Source organism: Procambarus clarkii, chromosome 24 (genome assembly GCF_040958095.1).
Source record: "Procambarus clarkii isolate CNS0578487 chromosome 24, FALCON_Pclarkii_2.0, whole genome shotgun sequence".
NCBI classification, from domain to species: Eukaryota; Metazoa; Arthropoda; class Malacostraca; order Decapoda; family Cambaridae; genus Procambarus; species Procambarus clarkii.
This window is the reverse complement of record NC_091173.1, coordinates 33,721,442-33,747,561: the sequence shown is the minus strand read 5'-3', so window position 1 is coordinate 33,747,561 and position 26,120 is coordinate 33,721,442. Positions and strand designations below refer to the sequence as shown.

At 42.7% G+C, this 26,120-nt stretch overlaps 1 protein-coding gene across 1 annotated transcript in view; it reads right to left on the bottom strand.

Annotated features, from left to right (window-relative positions):
• Positions 1-26,120, bottom strand: part of LOC123761864 (uncharacterized) — a 416,218-nt gene that overhangs the window by 156,685 nt on the left and 233,413 nt on the right. Inside the window, 1 exon segment of the mRNA XM_069330791.1 lies at positions 15,746-15,892. Coding sequence (XP_069186892.1) covers positions 15,746-15,892 — 147 coding nt within the window.

The following is a 26,120-nucleotide window of genomic DNA, read 5'->3' as shown; positions in this document are numbered from 1 at the left end:
TTGATCTCGAGACTCGGGCAGCTTCGGGGGGTGCCCCTTCCGGGGGGGCGGCAGAGGCATTCGAGTCTTGTCTCCCGGCCTAAGCTTCAGGGTCTGACCAGTGGGCCCCCCTTCCTCCAGCTTTTCCGTGCAGCAACCGATGCAAGGCCCCCGGGGGTTGAACTCTGCGATCGCGAGAGAGGCGGAAGGGGGGACCCCAAAGGAACCAGAACAGCCGACGAAGCCAAACCCGACCCGATGGGTAGACCACCATCGCGAAGTTCAGGCTCCCGCACAGCCCCTCGAGCAACCGCCGGGTGACCTGAGGGCCCACCAGAAACAGACGAAGGCGGGACCGCAGTTGCAGGAGCGACTCCGGAGGGAGATACAAGGAGGCGGTTCGAGAGTCCCAAACGAGACTCAGCCAAGTCCGAACCTGAGAGGGAACCAGATGGGACTTCCTCCAGTTCACCAAGAACCCGAACCCGGCGAGCTGGGAAAGAACCAAATCCCTGGCTAGCAAGCAAGCTGACCGGCTGGAAGCCCAAACCAGCCAGTCGTCGAGGTAGGCCAACACCCGAACACCTAGGAGACGCAAACGAGCCACCACAACCCGTGTAAGGTGCGTGAAGACGCGAGGTGCCAGGTTCAACCCGAACGGGAGACAATGAAAGCGGTAACTCGGATGCCCCACAACAAAACTGAGCCAGTCCCTGAACCGTGGATGAATCGGGACATGCCAATAAGCGTCCCGGAGGTCCAGGGACACCATCCAAGCGCCCGGCTCCAAGAGGAGCCTAACCTGAGACAGCGTAGTCATCCTAAAAGAGGGGCAATGAACCCAGGGGGTTCAGACGGGACAAGTTCAGAATGAACTGCCAGGTCAGTGCAGTCCCATTTCCGAATCGGAAACAGACGGGAAACCCATCTGAGGGACGACGTCGTTTTCGACGACTGCCCAAGCGTACCCACTCCAAGACGACTCGACAGAGCGCAGGGGAAGAAACCTGCCCTGCCAGCCCCGCCCCCCAAGGGGGGATGGGCTACCCAACGCCACTGCAGGCCACCAGACACGACCCGAAAGACCCACGAATCGTGGGACCAGACGCGGGCGAACACCGCAAGCCGCCCCCCCCCCATTGCCCCGTCAATGAGGCAAACCGCTGAAAGGGCCGGTGACTCTTACGAGACCCAGAACCCCGCACAGAGCGAACACCGCACCGACCAGACGAGGGAGGGTCCGCAGGAGCCAAACCCGAACCTGACACCAGAGGCCTACCACGACGAGATTAACCCCGAGCCCTGGCACGACCCTTCCGCGAAGACCCACCCCAGGGACCCCCTGGAAAACCAACAAGTCCGACATCGGACGACAAGCCGCCGACGCAGCCTGAATAAACTGCGCCACGGCCAACTCCTCAAACAGAAGAGGACAAAAAGGTGAAGAACGCCTAAGAGCCAGAGCCCAAGCAGATTCCACGGAGGAACCCAGCACCGTCTGCCGACACGTGAGACGGGAAGCATAAAACAGGGAAACCGCATCCATGCAAAATCGGCGTGAACAGCTTCAACAAGGCAGCTGACGAATACGCAGCCGAGGACAAGGTGCCGGACCCCAGGACGGACCCAAGCGTCCTCACATCCTCCACGAGCCAATCCAAGGACAGCTCCAGGAGGGAAAAGAATCGCAAGGCTGAAGCCAAAAGGCCCCGGGCACGCAAGTCCTCCGCAACGAGCACCGCCGAAAGGGTGGGAACCTGCACATGGAGCTGAATAACCACCACATCGCGGGGAAGGGCAGGGGCAAACAAGCACTCATTCAGGTACTCAAGCTCGCCCCCCAGGAAAACCTGAACGACCCTTGAGACTAAATAATGTTCTTCTCCCCACAGTGTAAAGAACAAATAAAAAATCTGCCATGCCAATAGGTGTCTAGGGGTATAATTAATCACTGTATAAAAACGGGAGAACAATATATTTTGCTAAGGGTGACAACTTAACAACAAATAAATAAATAGTAGCCAGAAATATGTATCAGCATGTAGTACTATAGAATGCAAGTAATTATTTGAGACCTGAGCACTATCACCAGAATATGGAGTAAGCCATAAATACACTAAAATTGTCTATCCAGATAAATTAATATTTATATGGGCTTAAAATAACAGAAACCAAGAACTTAGCTTAAACACAACTGCACTCGACCGCAGCCGCCACTCTACTGCCCAGGACGTGGTCCGCAGGCCCAACGTCGACTAACCGTCTACCCAAACATCAATTAATGTTCGCATGAACATTGTGAACATTCTATTTACAAAGGTCAGCCCTAAACTCCAACATTATTAGCTAAGAGTTGTAATTACTGGTCTCACATTCCTTGAAATATTACGGCTACCAAATATGGGAATAAATAAATATAAAACTATAGGCAATTGATTTGCCAACAATCGCCCTGGCCATTCCCAAATATTGTCAACCGCCCACACTGGCTAATTTCACTGTGGCGGAAGCTTCCCGCCACTCCAGCGTGCGGGAACGACAGAAGGAATGCCAGGAATCCAGAACACACAAGGGGCAGTCTGCTAGCCAGGAAGACTCCGGAACCTCGTAACGGAGCCAGAAAGGGAACGAAGTCTCAAACCTGAACTCGGACGGATCCATTTCCGAAGGCATAATCCGGGTCACGCAGGAGGTAAGCTGCAAAGGCCGCCCGCACTACACCAGGTTGGATGCGATAAGCCGAAAACCTCCAGAAAGACGGAACCGATGTACCCGGGGGAACACGGAACCGAACCCGGGGAGGGGCCGACACCAAATCCAACTCGGACGCAGAAGGGGGAAAAGAAAACCCCACTCAGATGGAAGAAAAACCCAGGCGGGGTCCAGCGGGGCCCAAGGTCCCCAAGTCAGCCCCTCCCCAGCCTCGAGGTCCTACATCACAGGACCCGAGGCCGAGTCCTCTCCCCAAGCCCCGACCCCACAAGACAAGGACGGAGCAGCCGGAAATGCTGTAGGAAGGGGGGCCCATTGGTCATGACCCAGAAGCTTTGGCCGGGAGACAAGACTCGAATGCCTCTGCTACCCCTCCGGAAGGGACACCCCGCGAAGCTGCCCGAGTCTCGAGATCAAGTAACCCCTGCTCTGACCCCGAAACCCTCAGACGCTTTGGGGCCCGAAGCAGGGGGGGGGGGGACCAGAACGAACAGAAGGGGAAGGACGAGGAGGTGCGGACTGAACCAGGATCGAAGCGACCCGGACCCCCAAGTTCAGGGTCTCGAAAAGCAAAGCGGGGCAGCCCTGGGGCATCCAGGTGAGCAACCAACCGAGCGTGTTGCAACAGACAAAACCTAGACTGCAACGCATACGCCGCCTGTACCCGAAGAGAATCGTCAGAGGATTGGGTAAATTGAGTCACAAGCAAGCAGCAACACTCACAGGACTCAGGGTCGAAAGTATCACCAACCCAACAGGCAGTGTGGCAGAGGCAAAAACAATGAGGGTTACCCTGAGACAAGGAGACCGAGCAACCCTCAAACTCGCACACAGCGAGTGGGGACTCCGGGGTCACATCTTTCGAACCCATGCGCCCCCTAGGGGATTCCCAGGGTCCTGAGCGTTTACTTTAAGTGGACTCGCGCTCAGGTAGTCTCAGGCAGGGCACTGCTAACCAGCGCCCAAAACTACCAAGCGAACTTCTATAGCTGTACCCCAGGGACGTGTACACTCACGGGGACCTAGCAGGGGGCGCCACCGAGGAGAACAGTGGAAGGGCAAAAACTAACAGAATAAAATGACAGAACCTCCCACCAGGCAAAAAGAAAAACAAAACCCTGCAAGAGGACAGCAAACCCCAAGCAACAGAGCCGGCCGTTATGTCGGGAATACAAGCTGTGCAGCACCCTGTGCCCCTACCAGTGCAAACTGCCTCTTACCTGCCTGTAACAAGGGAGAACAGAACACGCAAGAGCCCAACAGGCGGCCGAAAAACCAAAAGGTAAAACGGACCAGCAGAGGCAGACCCCGAGGAGCCTGTGGAAGGTGGCCCCAAGCCCCAAGGGCAGTACTTACAGGGCACCTAGGGAAGGCAGCCCTAGGCGCATGCAGCCTGAGTACTGAAGATAACTCCTGGCTCTCGCACCCACAAAAATAAACACCACACGCAAAGCACAGTGCTGTAGCGACACCGGAGCCAGAGCACACGACCTTCGCCTATAGCATCAGCCTCAAGAACTGAGGTGTGGGTAGCCGGCGTGGAGGGTCTGGGGCTCCCCCTTCCCCCTCCTGGGATGGGGGGAGCTGCGCTGACAGCGGCGCGGCAGCGTGTGACGTCACACTAGTTTGCTTGTTTTCTGTTGGGGAGTTCTATCCACTAGTTCGGCTTTTGGTAGCAATTTTAACCAGAATAGGGGTTTGTTTTGAGGTGCTTACCTTTTTGGGTGCCTGTTCCGATCGATGGCAGACATAGAATGCTTCCAACCACACAGGGGATTCTATGGGCCATTGCTCCCCTTGCCTCTCTGAGGGGGCCCGGTTCTGGCCGTGGTCCCTGGTAGGCCTAAGAACTCCATACACATGACTGATGCCAAAGTCTGACATTAGCATATCAGCCTGGGATAGCTCCGGGGAGCCGACGGGGCTCCCCCAGAAAATGGTAAATTCCACAATTATTCTTCCACCGGCTGATAAATACTGTACATCAATCGCAGATAAAGCTAAGGACACTGGGTGCATACTGTACGAATGCAGACTAAGTCTATACGTACACCCTTCAGTAGGCTGGTGTTTAAGCCAGATCCAGTAACATAAATCTCTCTTAAATATTTGATTTACATCAAATTATATATTTTTGTGTTATATATTTAGTTTAGCAACATTATTACGGTAATAAGAGCTATAAAAAATAATTATTTTATCACTGATTTTTTTATTTTATTATTTCGAAGCCGTAGGTCACTGAACTGTTGTGACAAAAATCAAACACAACAAGCATGGTGTTGTGTGGACAGGGATTAGACCTGTCCACTCGTGCTGGAGTTGTGCCGCCAATAACGTGAATAATTTCTCAAATAGCAGATATCTATCATATTACAGTATATTTTTGGTTTTATTTAGTTTAGTTTAATTAGGATAATAAAGAGTTATTAAAACACCAGTTTTAGAAATGATTTATTAATGTGAAACGTTCAAAGTCGTGGGTCACTGAATTATGACAACACAGATGAGAGTGAGTGAAACCTCACTGTAAAGTGAGGTTTACTGTACAGTATTACCTTATCTGTCCACCCTCACTCATCTTGTTTCATCACAGAAAATGTGTATAAGAAGATTTCAACACATTAGCTAGCTATTCATGTGGGATATTTGGGGCTTGACTCTAATTATTTAAATATTAAAGTAAAGAAAATCAATTACGAAGGACCACCCGCTTTTATAGTAAAGAGGGAAACTAAGAAAACATGATCATTAGAATATTTCTAGATGAACCAGTAACTATGGATAAAATACTAGAGAATATGATCACTGAAATAATTAATGGGCTGTATAATTAAATGAATCAAAGTCTCAAACACCTACATTGGGGGGGTATTACTGGAACTCAATACGTCCAGGAACTAGTGTGGTTCGTTCACCAGTCCAATGTATAATAATCTAATCCTATGAATATTTATAGTCATTATCTTTATCATCAAATAGAACATAGATTACGAACATGAAATAATAAGTATAATAAACACATGTTAATCCAATGAACAGAGTTCTGCATATAAAGGAGTACCGATAATAATCAAAGAATACAAAAGGAATCTTAGCTTAATGATGATTCCCCAGAAGTTAGTAACGACTCATCCTCTGATTCTCCTGGACTCGTCATAGAACACTGGGAGTTGATTAACATGGGAAATGACAGCTCGGAGAATTCCTCACACACTCTGTAAATCAAATTGGTTTCAGTAGTAACAAATTAAACTACTAGATATCTATGTTCAAGAAATTGAGATTAACAAGAAGAGAAATTAATGACCTGTAGTTTTTTATTGTCGCACGGCGTCACGACAAGCTACCCAGCTATAAACCCACCCCCTATATGATGCATCAAATAAGGATCAAGGTACTTAGCTAACATGGGCACTGTGTAAGTTAAGGCTTGCCGAAGTTCGCGTCCTAGGTTCCGGTCTAGCCTATCCTAGATACTGACGCGCTTCACTGGCCGGTCACGTGGTGTTACATAGAACCAAATTTAACAGGTTCTAGCCGAATATCAAATTAATCTCTTGACCATTCGACTTGTTATGTAAATGACACTGACACCAGTGAAGGTAATGGCTGTAAAGGTTCTTCACACCTCACAGTGGCGACTTTCTTCTCGAGGTCTTGATGGCGTCTACCCTGGTGGCTGGGTAATGGCGTCTCGTCGTGAGCGCGTTGCCTCGTGTGCTCACGTACGCGTCACCTCGTGCAGACTGGCGTCTCCTCCGCCCCGCTCCGCGTCCCACGTTTGTTATACAAATTATTTATTACGGATATTATCATTTCTTGCAGTGGTGACTGAAATGCTCGGGTTAGGACGGGTTTATTATTAGGATGAGTTAAATATTATTATCTGCCCGTTTTATGATAGTAAACGAACAATGGAGAAGAATGAAAGTCTCTCCAGGGCATTCACGCGTGACGTTAATTTAATTACTAGATAACAGCTATAACTATAAACGCTCTATTTGGCTTTAGTTGGAGATCAGTTTATCTGTAATTAATTATCACACAGAACACCGTTGTTTATAGAGAATCAAATTCATTTCTCAGACACATTGGCTATAAATGTGTTTATTACAATGGAATCTGACGCAATATTGGCGTCGGGTGACGTAAGAATTCTAGCCTTATTGTACAGATGTAATTATTAGTACATGTGAACTCTACGTTGGGTTAATTTTAATCACTACAATGATTAGTAGAATTAGTAATAATTAATGAGAATACAACAGTGTTGTATTTAGTGTTGGAAATTTCCAACATAACTCCGGGGGGAGGATTCTAGGGTCGTAGTGTAATGTGGAGTACTGACACCTATCCCGAAGTTGGTATTAATATTAGTATATTAGTATGTTAGTACACACATAACGAATGTCCCGTATTTGTCAAGGACATACAAGAAACTTAAGTCTTGCTGATTTTCATGTTAAATGAAACATGTTATTATGAATTACCTAAAGCTAATAATTAAGAAAGCCTACAAACTCTCAGGTACTCTAGATAAATAATGTTACTTATAGCCTACACAATAATTTAAGATTTAAATCACACAATTTAAACAACAGAATCTACTGTGATGGGAATGTCCTGGGTCATAGTGACTTGTAATGGTTTGTTACTTGACATCACACCGCAGTATCATCATAGTTATCTAAATTGGATGTAAAAGAATTACTCTTGGTCAGAGTTGTAATAGGCTTGCAGCTTCCGCCTACATTGTTGAGCAGCAGCTCTAGTGGGGCGGTTGCTCGGAGGATCAGAATTACTGTCCTCGGAAATTACTGGGGAAACTGGATCCGGCTGATATTCTCGTTCAGCCAATTCAAGAGGAACCAGCTTCTCTAAAGTTTTTAGAGTAGTGTTGCCTCGGCATAAAACTTTCACTACCCTCAGGACACCTTGATGATCTGGATGAATGGCAACAATTTTGCCTATGGGCCACTCTGACCTCGGTCCATCACTGTCGACTAATACTAGGTCCCCTGGTTTTAATTGCACTTTATTGTAAGGACTCGAAGCTCCATAGTGGTACTCTCGTAGAGCTGTGAGGTACTCTCGAGTCCACACCTCATTCCACCTGTTAATAACTCTGGAGAGATGCTGGTAGCTTTCCACCAAGTCTCCTCTGGTCACATGTGACGGGTCTACGGGGTCCTCTTCGTCTAAAGGGATGAGAGGGCTCAGTAGACCTCCATGGATCAAGTGTGAGGGGCTCAGAGGTTCTCTCTGGGTGAAATCATCAGACAGGTAGGTTAATGGGCGGTTATTGACTCGCGCCTCGATTTCCACAACAATAGTTTGGAGTTCGGAGTAACTGACCTTTTGTCTGTGTAAAGTTTTCCTTAAGACACTTCTTGACTGTGCCTACCATTCGCTCATAGAACCCACCTTGCCAAGGGGCTCTCGGTGCTATGAATTTCCAGTGACATTGTCGTCTCTGTAGGACCGACTGTACTTCTGGGTGGTTCCAGACGTCTCGCAAACAAGCTTCTCCTGCCACAAAATTGGAACCATTGTCCGATATCATTAATTTGGGACAAGATCTGCGAGCAGCAAATCTGCGGAAGGCCTGGATGAAGGCTTCAGCACTCGTGTCTGAAGTGACTTCTAAATGTACACCTCTGGTTGTAGCACACGTAAAGAGACAAATGTATGCTTTCACTGGTATCTTATCTGGGTTGCCAGTGAGAAGTAAGGCTCCTGTGTAATCAACACCAGTGGTTTCGAAAGGACGAAGATGAACCACTCTTTCTTCCGGGAGTGGTGGAGGTCCTGGGTAAGGACATACTCTAGCATCGTATCTTTTACAGATTACACAAGATTTAATAATTGACTTAACTGTCTGACGACCTTGAGGAAGCCAGTACTTTTGTCTAAGGTCGGTGAGAGTATCTAACACTCCACCATGTAAAGTACCATATTGATGGTGATGTAAAACAAGAAGTTTAGTGATGATGTGGTGACGAGGGAGAAGAATTGGATTCTTTGTGTCCAAATCAATTTTTGCATGAAGCAAACGTCCTCCACATCTTAGTATATTATGAGTGTTGGCATCATACCAGATACCTAGAGACTTCGTTAATTTATCTGGAAGATTTTCATATTCGCTTTCATATGTCTCTTGTTGTGCACGTTTGATCCAGTAGAGGATAGGATTGGGAAACTTATGTCGAATTCCTATCTTAGCAAGAAAATCAAACACATGTGCAGTTACTCTTAATAACTTGCTTAAGTTAGAATAATTGTGAGGATCAATGGCTAAGATTCATTGAGGTTCTGGTTCTTTCATGGGAGTGGTGATATTGGTCACTATGACTTGTGGCTTTTGTTTGGGCCACTGACCACCAACAAGCCATTGAACCACAGCGAAGACTTGATAAGTTGTTTTAGTGTTAACCCTCGAGATAAATAATCTGCAGGATTGTCCTTAGTAGGAACATGTCTGAATTTATATCCAGCAGATAACTCATGAATCTCCCTGACACGATTACTGACGTAGGGAGTCTTGTTGTTGTTGTTTCTTTCCCATTGTAAGACTGCCTCGTTGTCTGACCACACTACAATCTCACCAAAGTGGATATTATTGAGTGTCTTTGCCAGGCAATGAGCCAATCTTATTCTCACCAGCAATGCAGTCAACTCCAATTGAGGTAAAGATCTCTTCTTAATGGGAGCAACTCTTGCTTTAGATGTGAGCAAAATTGATTGAGCACTATTAACTAAGTAGGCGACTGCGGCATATGCTTTGCCAGAGGCATCGCAGAAAACGTGCAAATTGGTGGGTAAGTTTGATCCTGAAGCATTACGAGGAAATTTCAAAACGCCTAACTGATTAAAATCCGTTGAGAGTATCTGCCATTTAGCTTGTAACTCACTTGGTAACGGATCATCCCATCCCATATGTTTCTGCCAGCACTCCTGCATTAGGAGTTTGCTCCTTATTAATATAGGACTAAGTAGGCCTAAAGGGTCAAATGGTTGACTGACAAACGAGAGCAGTGTTCTCATGGTAAGGGTTGAGTTATCAGTTTGTACTGACTTGACATTCATCTCGTCAGTACTGGTGTTCCATTCTACGCCTAGAACCTTTATTTGATTGGGTACCTGATAACCTGGAAATTCTTTCTCGATTACCTGGTTGAGCAATTCATTATTTGAGGCCCATGACTGCAGTGGCATATTGGCTCCTAATAGTTCACGGTTAGCCTCATGGTAGATTTCTACCAGATCAGTTTGATCATTAGTTGTTCCCTGGAAATTGTCGACATACAAGTTGTCGCTAATGTCTGCCTTATAGGGGCTGTTTGATTTCCTCAAATGTGTGTCTAATGTTGCTTGCAAAAGAAACGGTGAGGACGTAGCTCCAAATAATACTGAGGGGAAATGATATGTGATGACTTCACTGTTAGGATCCAGTGGATCCTTAATCCAGAGGAATTTTGTGTAGTTACGATCTTCCTCCTGCAAACCTACTCGGAGGAAAGCCTTGCTGATATCAGCAGTATAGGCGAAAATACCAGTGCGAAATCGTAACAGTAAATCATGTAGCCTTTGGGTTAGGCTAGGTCCCGTTTGGAGACATTCATTTAAAGACACACTGCTTGGCTTTACTTTAGCACTACAGTTAAAGACAATATGAATAGGTGTTGTCAATGAGTCTTTCACCACAGCGTGATGAGGTAAATAATGACCTACTTTTCGGTCATCGTTATCAACAACCTCAATAAATTTACTGTTAAGTTGTTGTTGGATGAGTTGATGATACATGTTCAGTTTGTCTGGCTGCTTCTGTAGTCGTGTTAATTGAGACTGCAATTGTGAGGCTGCCATAAAATAATTTACTGGAAGTTGTGGATGATCCAAATTCCATGGGAGTCTTACCCAGTATTGTTTATTTTCATAGACAACTGTATCCAGGTATTGCTGGTAAGTCCACGTATCATCAGGACTCGGTTGTTCAGGGATAATGCCTAAAGTGTCTAAATCCCACAAACGATGTATTGGTGGGTCAGACTCAATATCCTCAGATATTTCCCTGAAACGTAGGGGTGACTGTTCCAAGCCTAGTCACGCCACTATTATGTTATTAGATTGTTAGTTTGTGGACGCTGGATTTTGTCTGAAAAGCACCGGTCCCGTAAGCAATTTGCCTCCTGCAGACGACAACAAATTCATTCCGTGTTGTCTGGTGCATCCAGTTATAAATTTGCAGCACATAGTCAAAGGAGGAGCTAGATAGTAAACGAGAAGGTCTTATAACAATAATGAGAGAGATCATAGCAAGAGCGGATAACGATCGTTCATGACTGTTGATAGTTGGCGACATCAACTTGAAATCCATAGACTGGGAAGCATGTGAAGCTAAAACAGAAAATATTTCTGGACCTGTAAATTTGTAGACCTCATCCTGGAAACATTCTTGTATCAACATGTTAAACAAGCTACGAGGATGAGGGAAGGGGATGTCCCCTCCATGCTAGATTTGATATTTACCAGGAAGGAGGAAGAAATATTTGACATTCAGTACCTTCCTCCCTTGGGTAAAAGTGACCATGTCTTTTTGGGAATAAAGTATGCAATGCGTTATAATCTGGAAGAAAATATGACGGTCAATGCAAATGAAAAACCTGACTTTAGGACATTATGGCAACCTTAGAAAAATTTTTAGTGAGTATAATTGGACAGACTTGTTGCTAGGCAAGGAAGTGAATGAGATGTATGTCAGGTTTTGTGAAATATATGATAAAGGCACAAAAATATTTATACCAAAACAGAGAAGCAGAACTAGGAAACAGGATTGGTTCAACAGAAAGTGCGAGAGGGCCAGAGACCAAAAGACACAAAAATGGAATCAATACAGGAAGAGGCCGAACCTCCAAACATACAAGCGATACAAAGATGCGAGAAACAACTACACGGCAGTGAGGAGAGAGGCAGAAAGAAATTTTGAAAAAGGGATTGCAGACAAATGTAAAACAGAACCAGGTCTGTTCTATAAATTCATAAACAACAAATTGCAGGTAAAGGATAATATTCAGAGGTTGAAAATGGGAAATAGATTCATGGAAAATGAAAAGGAAATGTGTGAAACATTAAGCATAAAGTTCCAAAGTGTCTTTGTACAAAATGAAATCTTCAGGGAACCAGATACAATAAGAATTCCAGAGAACAACATAGAGCACATAGAGGTGTCTAGAGACGAAGTGGAAAAAATGCTCAAGGAGCTAAATAAGAACAAAGTAGTTGGTCCAGATGGAGTTTCACCATGAGTTCTGAGAGAATGTGCACCTGAGCTCAGCATTCCTCTTCAACTGATTTTTCAGGCATCCCTGTATACAGGAGTTGTAGCTGATGTGTGGAAAAAGGCTAACATAGTTCCAATCTACAAAAGTGGAAGCAGGGAATACCCCCTTAATTATAGACCGGTATCATTGACAAGTGTAATAGTCAAAATATTGGAAAAAATAATTAAAACTAAATGGGTAGAACACCTGGAGAGAAATGATATAATATCAGACAGACAGTAAGGTTTTCGATCTGGAAGATCCTGTGTATCGAATTTACTCAGTTTCTATGATCGAGCCACAGAGATATTACAGGAAAGAGATGGTTGGGTTGACTGCATCTATCTGGACCTAAAAAAGGCTTTCGACAGAGTTCCACATAAGAGGTTGTTTTAGAAACTGGAAAATATTGGAGGAGTGACAGGTACGCTTCTAACATGGATGAAAAATTTTCTGACTGATAGAAAAATGAGGGCTGTGATCAGAGGCAATGTATCGGACTGGAGAAATGTCACAAGTGGAGTACCACAGGGTTCAGTTCTTGCACCAGTGATGTTTATTGTCTACATAAATGATCTACCAGTTGGTATACAGAATTATATGAACATGTTTGCTGATGATGCTAAGATAATAGGAAGGATAAGAAACTTAGATGATTGTCATGCCCTTCAAGAAGACCCGGACAAAATAAGTACATGAAGCGCCACTTGGCAAATAGAATTTAATGTTAATAAATGCCATGTTATGGAATGTGGAATAGGAGCACATAGACCCCACACAACCTATATATTATGTGAGAAATCTTTAAAGACGTCTGATAAAGAAAGAGATCTAGGGGTGGTTCTAGATAGAAAACTATCACCTGAGGACCACATAAAGAATATTGTGCGAAGAGCCTATGCCACGCTTTCTAACTTCAGAATTGCTTTTAAATACATGGATGGCGAAATACTAAAGAAATTGTTCACGACTTTTGTTAGGCCAAAGCTAGAATATGCAGCAGTTGTGTGGTGCCCATATCTTAACACTTTCGCGCACCCCGCGCGCCACCCCTCGACAGGGCGATATGGGCCCCAGCGTGTCACGGAAGCGCGCGGCAATTCCGAAAAGTGTATACTCTCTTCAACTTTGTCACCTCAATTTTCGTTCTATGAGATTAAATTTGGTATCATTGTGTTCGCAATAAAATTCTCTACAGCACTAAATGCATATAAACTCCAAAAGCCCGGCTAATTACCCCCAGCAAGCAGAGAAAGTGCGAACGAGTTACCCGGGAGCGCGCAAACGCGATAAAATGTTTTCACTATTTTCACTCTGGTCACCTCAATTTTCGTCCTAGGTCTTTCATTTTGGTCTCAATGGGTTCGTAATAGAATTCTCTAGAGGAATATTAGCATATAAAATAAAAAACCTGGTCACACTCCAACCGCCGACGAGTTGAAGACAGGCCACGCGTTAGCCGTGAGTGAGCGCTCAGACGCCTTCCCGCTACACTCCCAATTCCCGCCCACATATGTTTAGTATTATTTCCTGGTGGTAATCTCAATTTTCGTGTTACAGCGCTCATTTAGGTATGAAAATGTTCCTAATAGAATTCTTCAGATGGATATGTGCATATAAGGGCCAAATGAAGAACAACATTGCCTGTACAATACGGGAAAGTATGAACAAAAAAAAAAATAAATAAATAAATAAAAAAATTTGCACTTACCACCTCAGTGTTGTGTGTTGAACATGACATGGGTTGAACATTTGTTTTATCCACTCCACCTGCTCTTGGAAAACGTTTCCTGCAGGGTCAACCCATGTTTTGTATAGGTGGAGTGGATGGTGGGAGTTAGTCTCACATGCTTGTACTTCTCCTGTACACTACTCAGCTTCTGCTTTTCACGCATTTCTTTCGCAATTTTCTTCCTGGAAGGGCCTTGTTCATGATCACTATCCATCGTGGAGTAAGCGTAGATAGTTTCTGAAGCCGCAGTAAGAAATATAGCCACGGAAAATAGCCGAAATGTTCACACGTTCGAGACGCGAGGGGGAGGCGACACCGGTCACAACAGTGGAGCGAAAACAATGGGCCGACGGCGTGTGCTGCGCCGCCTGCGGGCCACTAGGCACAACAAAGAAAATGGGAAGACATCAGCGCGCATTTTAAAACCAGTCCCAAAAAAATCGGATAAAAACCTGATTTTTGGTGAATTTTTAAAGTGAATGACGCAATGCTGCGTCATCCCCGGCATTACCGCCAGTAAACGGATGACGCAATGCTGTGTCATCCCCGAGCGAAAGTGTTAAGAAGCACATCAACAAACTGGAAAAGGTGCAAAGACATGCTACTAAGTGGCTCCCAGAACTGAAGGGCAAGAGCTACGAGGAGAGGTTAGAGGCATTAAATATACCAAAACTAGAAGACAGAAGAAAAAGAGGTGATATGATCACTACATACAAAATAGTAACAGGAATTGATAAAATCGATAGGGAAGATTTCTTGAGACCTGGAACGTTAAGAACAAGAGGTCATAGATATAAACTAGCTAAACACAGATGCCGAAGAAATATAAGAAAATTCACTTTCACAAACAGAGTGGTAGACGGTTGGAACAAGTTAGGGGAGAAGGTGGTGGAGGGCAAGACCGTCAGTAGTTTTAAAGCGTTATATGACAAAGAGTGCTGGGAAGACGGGACACCACGAGCGTAGCTCTCATCCTGTAACTACACTTAGGTAATTACACAATGAGGCTACCTCAATTCTCGCCCTCCCTCCCTCATCAAAATTCCTCCTTCCACAATACTACGCACAACGCTAATTATAACCACAATCCTGCTATTATCACAATCCTGGTCACTAATTCCTGTAAATTAATAATTGACCACACGTTTATTTTGAAAAGGAACCTAAGAAATCATTTGAAGATTCCTAGATGAACGAAATAATGCTGTGGTGCTGTGGCTAGCGCTGTGAACATCATGAACAGCTTTGAATCACTGATATTTGAACATTGTACCCAGTCATTATCACACTCAGGCTCTAATATAACACTATCATAGCTAAATAATACAAGTTATATATATATTTTGACATTATTAGGCGATGCTGTGGTCACATGCTGAACAGCAGTGCTGTGCGCTCATGCTGCGAGCGCCAGCCTTGGTTGCTCACACACTACTGAGGCTCGCACACCCGGGAATGTGGACCACGATTTTTTTTAAAGATGGCGTCTGTTTACAAGAGCCCTGAAGAAGCTGATGTGAACCCCCATGTAGCCGCGGGAGTTTTGAATGGAACGTGAAAAATACAAATACCCGGAGGCGGGTTGCGCAAACCAGACGTGAGCCTGCAGGTGCGTTGCACAGTTTAAGGGTTAAACAGTGAACATTTTCTTTTCTTTTTTAACTCTTCTCTTAGTAATCATACAAAAGTTTTAAATGATAAATATCAAAGAAACATAAACATGCTCTAGAGCAAACATGAATTGGTCCAATTAAATAGAATTAAATTTAGTTTTACAGAGATAGTACTACTCCCATACACTCAAGATCTGTCTACTTGTAAATTCTTTCCCCCAAATCAAAGGCTCTGTTCTCTCAACATACATGTAAATGCTAGTTCTCTCAACATACATGTAAATGCTAGTTCTCTCAACATACATGTAAATGCTAGTTCTCTCAACATACATGTAAATGCTAACGAAAAAATAATCTAACACAAAAAATAGGGTATATATACTTACAGTCTGCCACTGTGGTGTTCGTGAAGGATGCTTGCGACGATAATGACTTTTAATTTGTGTTGGAAAACATGTTGTGAACGGGCATAGGAGACAGCGCTGTTTTTGTCTGCTGTGATGAACCACATGCTTCTTAAGGTTGGCAAGAGTCTGGTGGATACAAGTAGAGTTTATTTGATGAATTATATTTTTATCATTACCACATTTGTTTACTGTACATCCATAGTCATTGTCCAAAATACATACACCATGTCAGCTTCAGAAAATACTAAGTAACAGCTATTCATACTTAGTAATAGACATTCATATTATGCAAGAATATCTCAAATATAAACTAAATTATTTAACATCACATGCAGGCATATACTTATATATTAAGTACAGTACTATAGACCCTCACAAATTGCAAAGTATGCATCCTTAAAAACATAGTGAATAGATAATCCCAGAAAGGGGGCCATGAGTAAGTTTTTTCAACTTTGTTCAATGTCAACAAATCTTTTTTGACCAGTTGTATATGAAAAGGGCTGCAATTGTCCCAAGTTTCAGTACTGGAACTTAAATAGAAAAGGAGATTTATTTTTTTAACAACCTTTACAAATTTTCAGTAAGTTCCTACAACCACAAGTTTCATATATAATCATTCTATGACACTTTTCTGTCACATTAGCATATAATAAATGATCTTATGCCGCAGATTTTCCAAAATATGTTTAGTTTTACTAATACAAATAGTCAAAGTTTCCCAAAAAAAACAGCATTGAATGTAATGAAACGCCATTTTCTGGGTGAGTCTTGAGTGAGCTACCAAGCCTGACGCACGCAGCATGAGCTCACAGCACTGCTGTTCAGCTTGTGACCACAGCATCGCCTAAAAATGCCATAATATACTTGTTCATGCTATTATGTAGCGATGATATTATTACAGAAGACCCCTGACTGATAAAACTGACCAGGGTTCTGATAATAGCAGGATTGTGGTGATATTTAGCGCTGTGCTCCATGGAGGGAGGAGTAATGCTGTGGGAGGGGAGGGGTAGTGGCATTGTCTTCTGACTGTGTGTGGCCACCTTTTCTTGACTGCACTCACCATACCAGCTTAGTGGTTCGCTATAGTGAACACAAATCTAGATACTTATATAAAACGTGTGTATAGAGGGTATAAACAGCAATAGGAGTAGGTTGGGAGCCGCCATTTTGGTGAGGGTGGTGACGTCGTCGGCACGACTTACCATGTTGTTTACTGGTGACCATGATGATCTTTGGACACCATACCAGTTTACTTGCACAAGTATGGTGAATAAAACAGGTAGATACTTATATATAATGTGTGTGTATATAGCGTAATAACACTACAAACAGTATTGTTAGAGGAGAAATATTAGTGCGTCTGGCCTTGAGGTCGGTAGCCATCAGCTGACTGTGAGTAGCTATGTCTTTGTGCCTTTACTCACCATACAAGCTTAGATGTACAGTTATGGTGAACAAAACATGTAAATACTTATATATAATGTCTGTATATAAAAGCAAAAACAGTCTGGTGGGAGGAGAATGGTGGCAAGTCAGGTGAGGTGAGGGAGGGAGGGAGTGGCAGCCAGTGGCGGGCTGCCATTGCCACTGCCACTCAGCATACCAACTTAGTGGTTCGTTATGGTGAACACGAATGTAGATACTTATATATAGCATCTGTATATAGTGAATAAAAGCAAAAACAGTATTGTGGGAGGAGAATGTGGGTGAGTCAAGTGACTTGAGGGAGGGAGGAAGTAGCAGCCAGTGGCGGGCTGCCACTGGCATTGCCACTCAGCATGCCAACTTAGTGGTTCATTATGGTGAACACGAATGTAGATACTTATATATAACGTCTGTATATAGTGAATAAAAGCAAAAACAGTATGGTGGGAGGAGAATGTGGCGAGTGAGGTGTTGAGGGAGGGAGTGAGTGGCTGGCTGGTACATGGCGGTCACTCCTCGTTACTTTTTGACTCATAATAGCAACTTAGTGGTTCGTTATGGTGAACAAAACATGCAGATACTTATATATAACCTGTGTATATAGTGTAATAACTGACAAAGTATTTGTTCACTGTTTGATAAACATAATTGAATCAACAATATGCACACCATATTTTTGAGTACAGCGATGATTCACTCATTTTATTATATAAATATATCACACTACACACTATTAAATAATATTACAGCAAAAAAAACTACGAAAAATCAATCAGACATTGAAATAATTAGGTAATTATCTCTTTGTGGCAACTCCGGCCTGACAGCTGGCGAGCAACAGACCGCCTGAGATGCACGACGAGTCAGCGCCTGTTTTTTGCCAGATTTCCCTGCCTTATAGCGGGCAATATATGCCACTTATGATTTTTTTTATTATTTATCCCATGATCAGTGAACACAAATTAACAGGTTAAGAAGAATTTTTTTTTTTTTTTTTTTTTTTTTGTATGCGCCTGTGGGTGTCAAATGGTATATAGCCATGAGCCATTTAAGGGTAAAGGGGGTCTTCCCTGCTTCCACTTTTGTAGATTAGATCTATGTTAGCATTTTTCCACACAGCAGCTACAACTCCTGTAAACAGGGATGGCTGAAAAATCAGTTGAAGTGGAATGCTGAGCTCAGGTGCATATTCTCTCAGAACCCATGGTGAAACTCCATCTGGATCAACTGCTTTGTTCTTATTTAGCTCCTTGAGCATTTTCTCCACTTCGTCTCCAGACACCTCTATGTGCTCTATGTTGTTCTCTGGAATTCTTAATGTGTCTGGTTCCCTGAAGATTTCATTTTGTACAAACACACTTTGGAACTTTTCGTTTAGTGTTTCACACATTTCCTTTTCATCTTCCGTGAATCTATTTCCCATTTTCAACCTCTGAATATTATCCTTTACCTGCAATTTGTTGTTTATGAATTTATAGAATAGACCTGGTTCTGTTTTACATTTGTCTGCAATCCCTTTTTCAAAATTTCTTTCTGCCTCTCTCCTCACTGCCGTGTAGTTGTTTCTCGCATCTTTGTATCGCTGGTATGTTTGGGGGTTCGGCCTCTTCCTGTATTGATTCCATTTTTGTCTTTTGGTCTCTAGCCCTCTCGCAATTTCTATTCAACCAATCCTGTTTCCTAGTTCTGCATCTCTGTTTTGGTATAAATTTTTTTGTGCCTTTATCATATATTTCACAAAACTTGACATACATCTCATTCACTTCCTTGCCTAGCATCAAGTCTGTCCAATTATACTCACTAAAAAAATTTCTAAGGTCACCATAATGTCCTCTCCTGAAGTCTGTTTTTTCAACTGCTTTAACCTCCCTATTTTCTTCCAGCTTATAACGCATTGCATACTTTATTCCCAAAAAGACATGGTCACTTTTACCCAAGGGAGGAAGGTACTGAATGTCAAATATCTCTTCCTCTTTCCTGGTAAATATCAAATCTAGCATGGAGGGAACGTCCCCTTCCCTCATCCTCGTAGCTTGTTTAACATGTTGATACAAGAATGTTTCCAGGATGAGGTCTACAAATTTACAGGTCCAAAAATCTTCTGTTTTAGCTTCATATGCTTCCCAGTCTATGGATTTCAAGTTGAAGTCACCGACTATCAACAGTCGTGATCTATTGTTATCCGCTCTCACTATAATCTCTCTCATTATTGTTATAAGACCTTCACGTTTACTATCTAGCTCCTCCTTTGACCATGTGCTGCTTGACGGTGGACTATATGCATTTATTATCATTAGTTTATCATCCTCATGGCAGATCTCTAGTGCTATTATGTCAACTTCTTGTGGATTGGCAGTCATTATTTCGTTCACCCTTAGGTGTTCTTTTACCAGCACAGCAACGCCACCGCCTTTCCTAATTTTTCTGTCCCGTCTCCAAATTGAGTAGCCCCTTGGGAATATGACCTCATTTAAAATTACATCTTCAAGTTTTGTCTCCGTGAGTGCAACAATGTCTGGTGTCTGCAGCTGTATTACATCACTTAACTCCAGTATCTTCGATCTCACTCCATCTATGTTGGTGTATGCAATCTTCAGGAACTTGTTCCCCCTCTCCTTATTCTTCACTCCCCCTCTCTCTATTGATTTTGTTGGTTTGCCTTTATGTACCACTTTACTGGTTTGCCTACCCCTATCACTTTATAGAAAAAAAAATTTATTTCTTCTTTATTCCTGCTCTCATTTAAATGTTTTGCCTCGGCGAGGTTCAGTTTCAGCTTCTCTCTATCTTCTTTTGAAAGATCTCATCTTAACGACCACCCTTTCCCATCCTCATCACTTTGCAATTTTCTAGCATTCCTTAGTACTTCTTCCATCTGTTTGGCACCGTTTAGGGTGATCCTCAAAGGTCGATCTTTCCCTTTTACGTACCTGCCTATTCTCCTGTAGTCGCACACATTCTCTATGGTTGTAAGACCTTCCACGAGGCCAACAATTTTATCTACTACTTTAGCTTCTTCTACAGCTCTTTCTGACCTAGATGTTATCTCCTTTTCTTTGCAGCCAAAAATGATCAGGGACTTACTCCGATCAACTGTGACTTCACCAACTTCGGGTTAGATGCCAATTCTTTTCTCACTTCTAGCCTAATGTTTGTTTTATCTTGGTTGCTGCAGTGTTTGACTTCCTTTACTGCTTCTTCTATTTTTTCCTTCTCCTTGCCCACTTGTGCATAAGTGAGTTGCATATCTTTCTTGCACTGTTCTATTCCCTGTGTAACTTCCTCCATCTGTGCTGACAAAAGCTGTTTCTCCTGTTGAATTTCCTTGCCTAACCTATTGTAGTCATTTATGTTTAAATTTACTTTAACTTCTTCCAAAGCTATTTTTAAGAGTTTATTTTCTTCTTCCATGGCTTTGCAATTTGTTTCCAATTGATTCTTATCCTTGCGCAAGTCTTTCACTAAACCCTCAAGACATAAAACTTTGCTATTCAAATGGTCATTACTTTCTTTCAATTTACTAATTATTTCTACATGAGAGTTCACTATAGTATCTAAATTTACCAACTTGTTATGTAGACTGCTAATATCAATGCTTTCTTCATTGAATCCCTCAAAATCAAGCTCTGTTTTGTTTTTCCCCTTGCCAGTGGCCATCTTGAATGTTCTTCTTTGCACTGTAAACACTAGGGCAACTTTTTCTCATCCGATTTTTCACTTCCCTTAGCACTTTCCTGTTATCTCACCTATTTTTCAAGAGCACTATACCTTTATGTTCTCTGGGACACCACTCACTACCATCAACCTGTACTACAATACTTAGGATTGTTGAAATATGCTGGAGCTCCTCTGCTGCAAGTGTTGACCCTAGGGGTGTCACCTTTCGAATGTATGTATGTATGTATGTATGTATGTATGTATGTATGTATGTATGTATGTATGTATGTATGTATGTAATTACCTAAGTGTAATTATCTAAGTGTAGTTACAGGATGAGAGCTACGCTCGTGGTGTCCCGTCTTCCCAGCACTCTTTGTCATATAACGCTTTGAAACTACTGACGGTCTTGGCCTCCACCACCTTCTCACCTAACTTGTTCCAACCGTCTACCACTCTGTTTGCGAAAGTGAATTTTCTTATATTTCTTCGGAATCTGTGTTTAGCTAGTTTAAATCTATGACCTCTTGTTCTTGAAGTTCCAGGTCTCAGGAAATCTTCCCTATCAATTTTATCAATTCCTGTTACTATTTTGTATGTAGTGATCATATCACCTCTTTTTCTTCTGTCTTCTAGTTTTGGCATATTTAATGACTCTAACCTCTCCTCGTGGCTCTTGCACTTCAGTTCTGGGAGCCACTTAGTAGCATGTCTTTGCACCTTTCCAAGTTTGTTGAGGTGCTTCTTAAGATATGGGCACCACACAACTGCTGCATATTCTAGCTTTGGCCTAACAAAAGTCGTGAACAATTTCTTTAGTATTTCGCCATCCATGTATTTAAAAGCAATTCTGAAGTTAAAAAGCGTGGCATAGGCTCCTCGCACAATATTCTTTATGTGGTCCTCAGGTGATATTTTTCTATCTAGAACCACCCCTAGATCTTTTTGTTTATCAGAATTCTTTAAAGATTTCTCACATAATATATAGGTTGTGTGGGGTCTATGTTCTCCTATTCCACATTCCATAACATGGCATTTATTAACATTAAATTCCATTTGCCAAGTGGCGCTCCATGTACTTATTTTGTCCAGGTCTTCTTGAAGGGCATGACAATCATCTAAGTTTCTTATCCTTCCTATTATCTTAGCATCATCAGCAAACATGTTCATATAATTCTGTATACCAACTGGTAGATCATTTATGTAGACAATAAACATCACTGGTGCAAGAACTGAACCCTGTGGTACTCCACTTGTGACATTTCTCCAGTCCGATACATTGCCTCTGATCACAGCCCTCATTTTTCTATCAGTCAGAAAATTTTTCATCCATGTTAGAAGCGTATCTGTCACTCCTCCAATATTTTCCAGTTTCCAGAACAACCTCTTATGTGGAACTCTGTCGAATGCCTTTTTTAGGTCCAGATAGATGCAGTCAACCCAACCATCTGTTTCCTGTAATATCTCTGTTGCTCGATCATAGAAACTGAGTAAATTCGATACACAGGATCTTCCAGATCGAAAACCATACTGTCTGTCTGATATTATATCATTTCTCTCCAGGTGTTCTACCCATTTAGTTTTAAATATTTTTCCAATATTTTGACTATTACACTTGTCAATGATACCGGTCTATAATTAAGGGGGTCTTCCCTGCTTCCACTTTTGTAGATTTGAACTATGTTAGCCTTTTCCACACATCAGTTACAACTCCTGTATACAGGGATGCCTGAAAAATCAGTTGAAGAGGAATGCTGAGCTCAGGTGCACAATCTCTCAGAACCCATGGTGAAACTCAATCTGGCATGTATGTATGTATGTATGCATGTATGTATGTATGCATGTATGTATGTATGCATGTATGTATGTATGTATTCAATCTGTTCTCACACAAGACCGCACATATATGACTTAATGCTTAAAGTCAATATGTTGAATGTGAATTAGTACATATGTGATATATTCCCAGTTACCTTTTTTTCCAAGGCCCAAATTCTTCCTCACGTACCAATTTACGTCTCACAGTACCCGTCCATCAACGTAGATAGCAGAATAGTCGTGATTGGTTCAATTAAAATGAAAATTGTAGTTTTCAGGTCCCACATGGGTTGTGAAATTTACCTACTATTGTCCATGCTCTTAGAATATTACAGATCAGCTACATCCTATTGAAGGCTCGTAGTTTTGTTTTGAGAAATATTAGTTGTTCTTAGTAAATTATAATAAGCACTATAAATTATTACATAGAATAACAGTGCTTCACCAATCAATATTATATACCATAGTTTGTGCTTTAAAAATCTTTAAAGAATGTTTTGTAGGAACGCTAACAGAAAACGATGTTACGTTGGAATGTCTATGGGGTAAACTATTGCAAACAGGATGGTATGGTGTCTACTATACCAACTATAGGATGGGTATATTGTCCACTACCACCTGTTAGGTGGGTAAGGGGTCCAATACCACCCACAGGATGGGTATAGGGGGGGTCACATCCACCCCCGCAGGATGGGTATGGGGATCAAATCCACCCACAGGAAGGGTATGGGGTCCAATACCATCCACTGGATGTGGATGGCAGTCCACTACCACCCACAGCATGAGTATGGGGTCCAGTATCACCCATGGGATTAGTATCTAGGGTCCACTGCCGCCCACAGGGTCGGTAGGGCATCCACTGCCGCCCACAGGGTCGGTAGGGGATCCACTGCCGCCTCAGGGTCGGTAGGGGGTCCACTGCCACCCTCAGGGTCGGTAGGGGGTCCACTGCCGCCCACAGGGTCGGTAGGGGGTCCACTGCCGCCCACAGGGTCAGTAGGGGGTCCACTACTGCCCACAGGGTCGGTAGGGGGTCCACTGCTGCCCACAGGGTCAGTAGGGGGTCCACTACCGCCCACAGGGTCGGTAGGGGGTCCACTACCTGCCCACTATCGCAGAGTGCACTCCTGGTATTGAACGCACATAGCAGTGACACCCATAAAATAGTCAGTGATATTCGAATGAATGTTTTAGCTGCTAAAGAAAACAGATTTGAAATTAAATTCCTATGGATACCATCACATGTTGGCATCTCAAGGCATGACACTGTTGATATGCTTGCAAAGACAGCCTGTAGAAAACCAGTGGTAGAAATTGATATGGGTGTTTCATTAGCAGTGACAAAGAAAATACTTAAACAAATATCTAATAAAGATCTCACCGACCTAACAAATTCACAAAGACCTGAAAGTTGTAGCATTAAATATTATGATAGATATCATGAGGAGACATTCACATATGGGACTAATAGAACAAGAACCCGGCAATGTGATGTTATAGTGGCCAGAATTCCCCTGGGATATAGACGTATCTGGCAGCTTTCTCAAAACCCAAATGTCGAGTACACAATGTGTGAACTTTGTGAAAGAGAAAACATGCACTCTCTTGAACATTATATTGTAGAATGTCCCATATTGCCTGACTTTCGCCCTCCTGGGTTGAGGTATGCTGAACTGTGTCATTACTATATGAGTACTGGAACACTTGATGATATATTGGACTTGTATCCAAGATTGACCATGTAATGTATCATTTATACAATGTATGTATGTGATGTAACTATATAACCTGAGCTTGTAAAAGCACCTTAATCACCTTCAGTAATTAAGTGCTTAATTGCACACTAGTTTCTGTCAGCTATCTCACCCTGTCAGAGTAAAAGAGACAAATATGTATGTGAATGCATGTGTGTGTATATATGCATGTATATATGTATATGTACGTATATATGTGTGTGTATGTATATGTATAAAGTACATATGGAAGCTGATCAGAATTACATTTCACCTTTGTAAATGCACATTAAGGACACTTCGAACACTTTATGTAGGGCATACGTAAATATGTGTATCTATGTATTTACGTATGTAGGTTAGCTTAGCATTTTAAAAGTATTGTATCACCTTCTGTGGTTGATTGTTCAATAAATCCCTGAACTATATGTTTAACTGATCTCTAACCCTGTCCATGGAGGACAGAAGAAAATGTATATATGCTGGTTAGCATTGTAAATGTGTGGCCACGTTTGTGGTAGAAAATAAGAGTAATAATAAAAAAAACTACCACCGACAGGGTCGGTATGGGGTCCACTGCCGTCCACAAGGGTCGGTAGGGGGTCCACTGCCGCCCACAGGGTCGGTAGGGCGTCCACAGGGTCGACAGGTGTTCCGAACCATAATGGAAACAGACCCAACTATGGGATGGGTTAACCCAAGTATCGTGTTTCCTAAAGGGTCGCCCATGTTGGAAAAGACGAACGCCGAAAGAATATTGTTGAAAACATCTTGATGACTTATTAAACCAAAATTATTTATTAGTCAGTAGAAAGACAAAAACGCGATCTATCAGTAAAACCTCTACCAGACAAATATTTTAAGTAAAACCAAAGATATTTGTAGTTTTATAAAAAGGGCAGTTTTTATCGCTCGTCGAGCTCGAAAACCGCAGCATTCATCTCAGAACCATGCCTATTTCACGCAGATTCCTTAACCCTTAAATGGCGCATAGCTATATACCATTTGACACCCACAGGCGCATACCAAAAAAAAAAAACAAAAAAATTATTTTTTCTTCCTAACCTGTTAATTTGTGTTCACTGATCACGGGAAAAATAATAAAAAAATCGTAAGTGGCATATATTGCCCACTATAGGGCGGGGAAGTGTGGCAAAAATCAGGCGCTGACTGAGCGTGCATCCCAGGCGGTCTGTTGATCGCCAGCTGTCAGGCCAGAGTTTCCACAAAGAGATAATTACCTAATTATTTCAATGTCTCTGATTGATTGATTTTTCGTAGTTTTTTTGCTGTAATATTATTCAATAGTGTGTAGTGTGATATATTTATATAAAAAATTGAGTGAATAATCGCTGTACTCAAAAATATGGTGTGCATATTTTTTATTCAATTATGTTCATCAAACAGTGAACAAATACTTTGTTGGTTATTACACTATATACACAGGTTATATATAAGTATCTGCATGTATTGTTCACCATGACAAACCACTAAGTTGGTATGCTGAGTGGCAGTGGCAGGCAGTGACTGGCTGCCACTGGCTGCCACTCCCTCCCTCACCTCACCTCACCTCACCTCACCTCACCTGACTTGCCACCATTCTCCACCCACCATACTGTTTTTGCTTTTATATACAGACGTTATATATAAGTATTTACATGTTTTGTTCACCATAACTGTACATCTAAGCTTGTATGGTGAGTAAAGGCACAGAG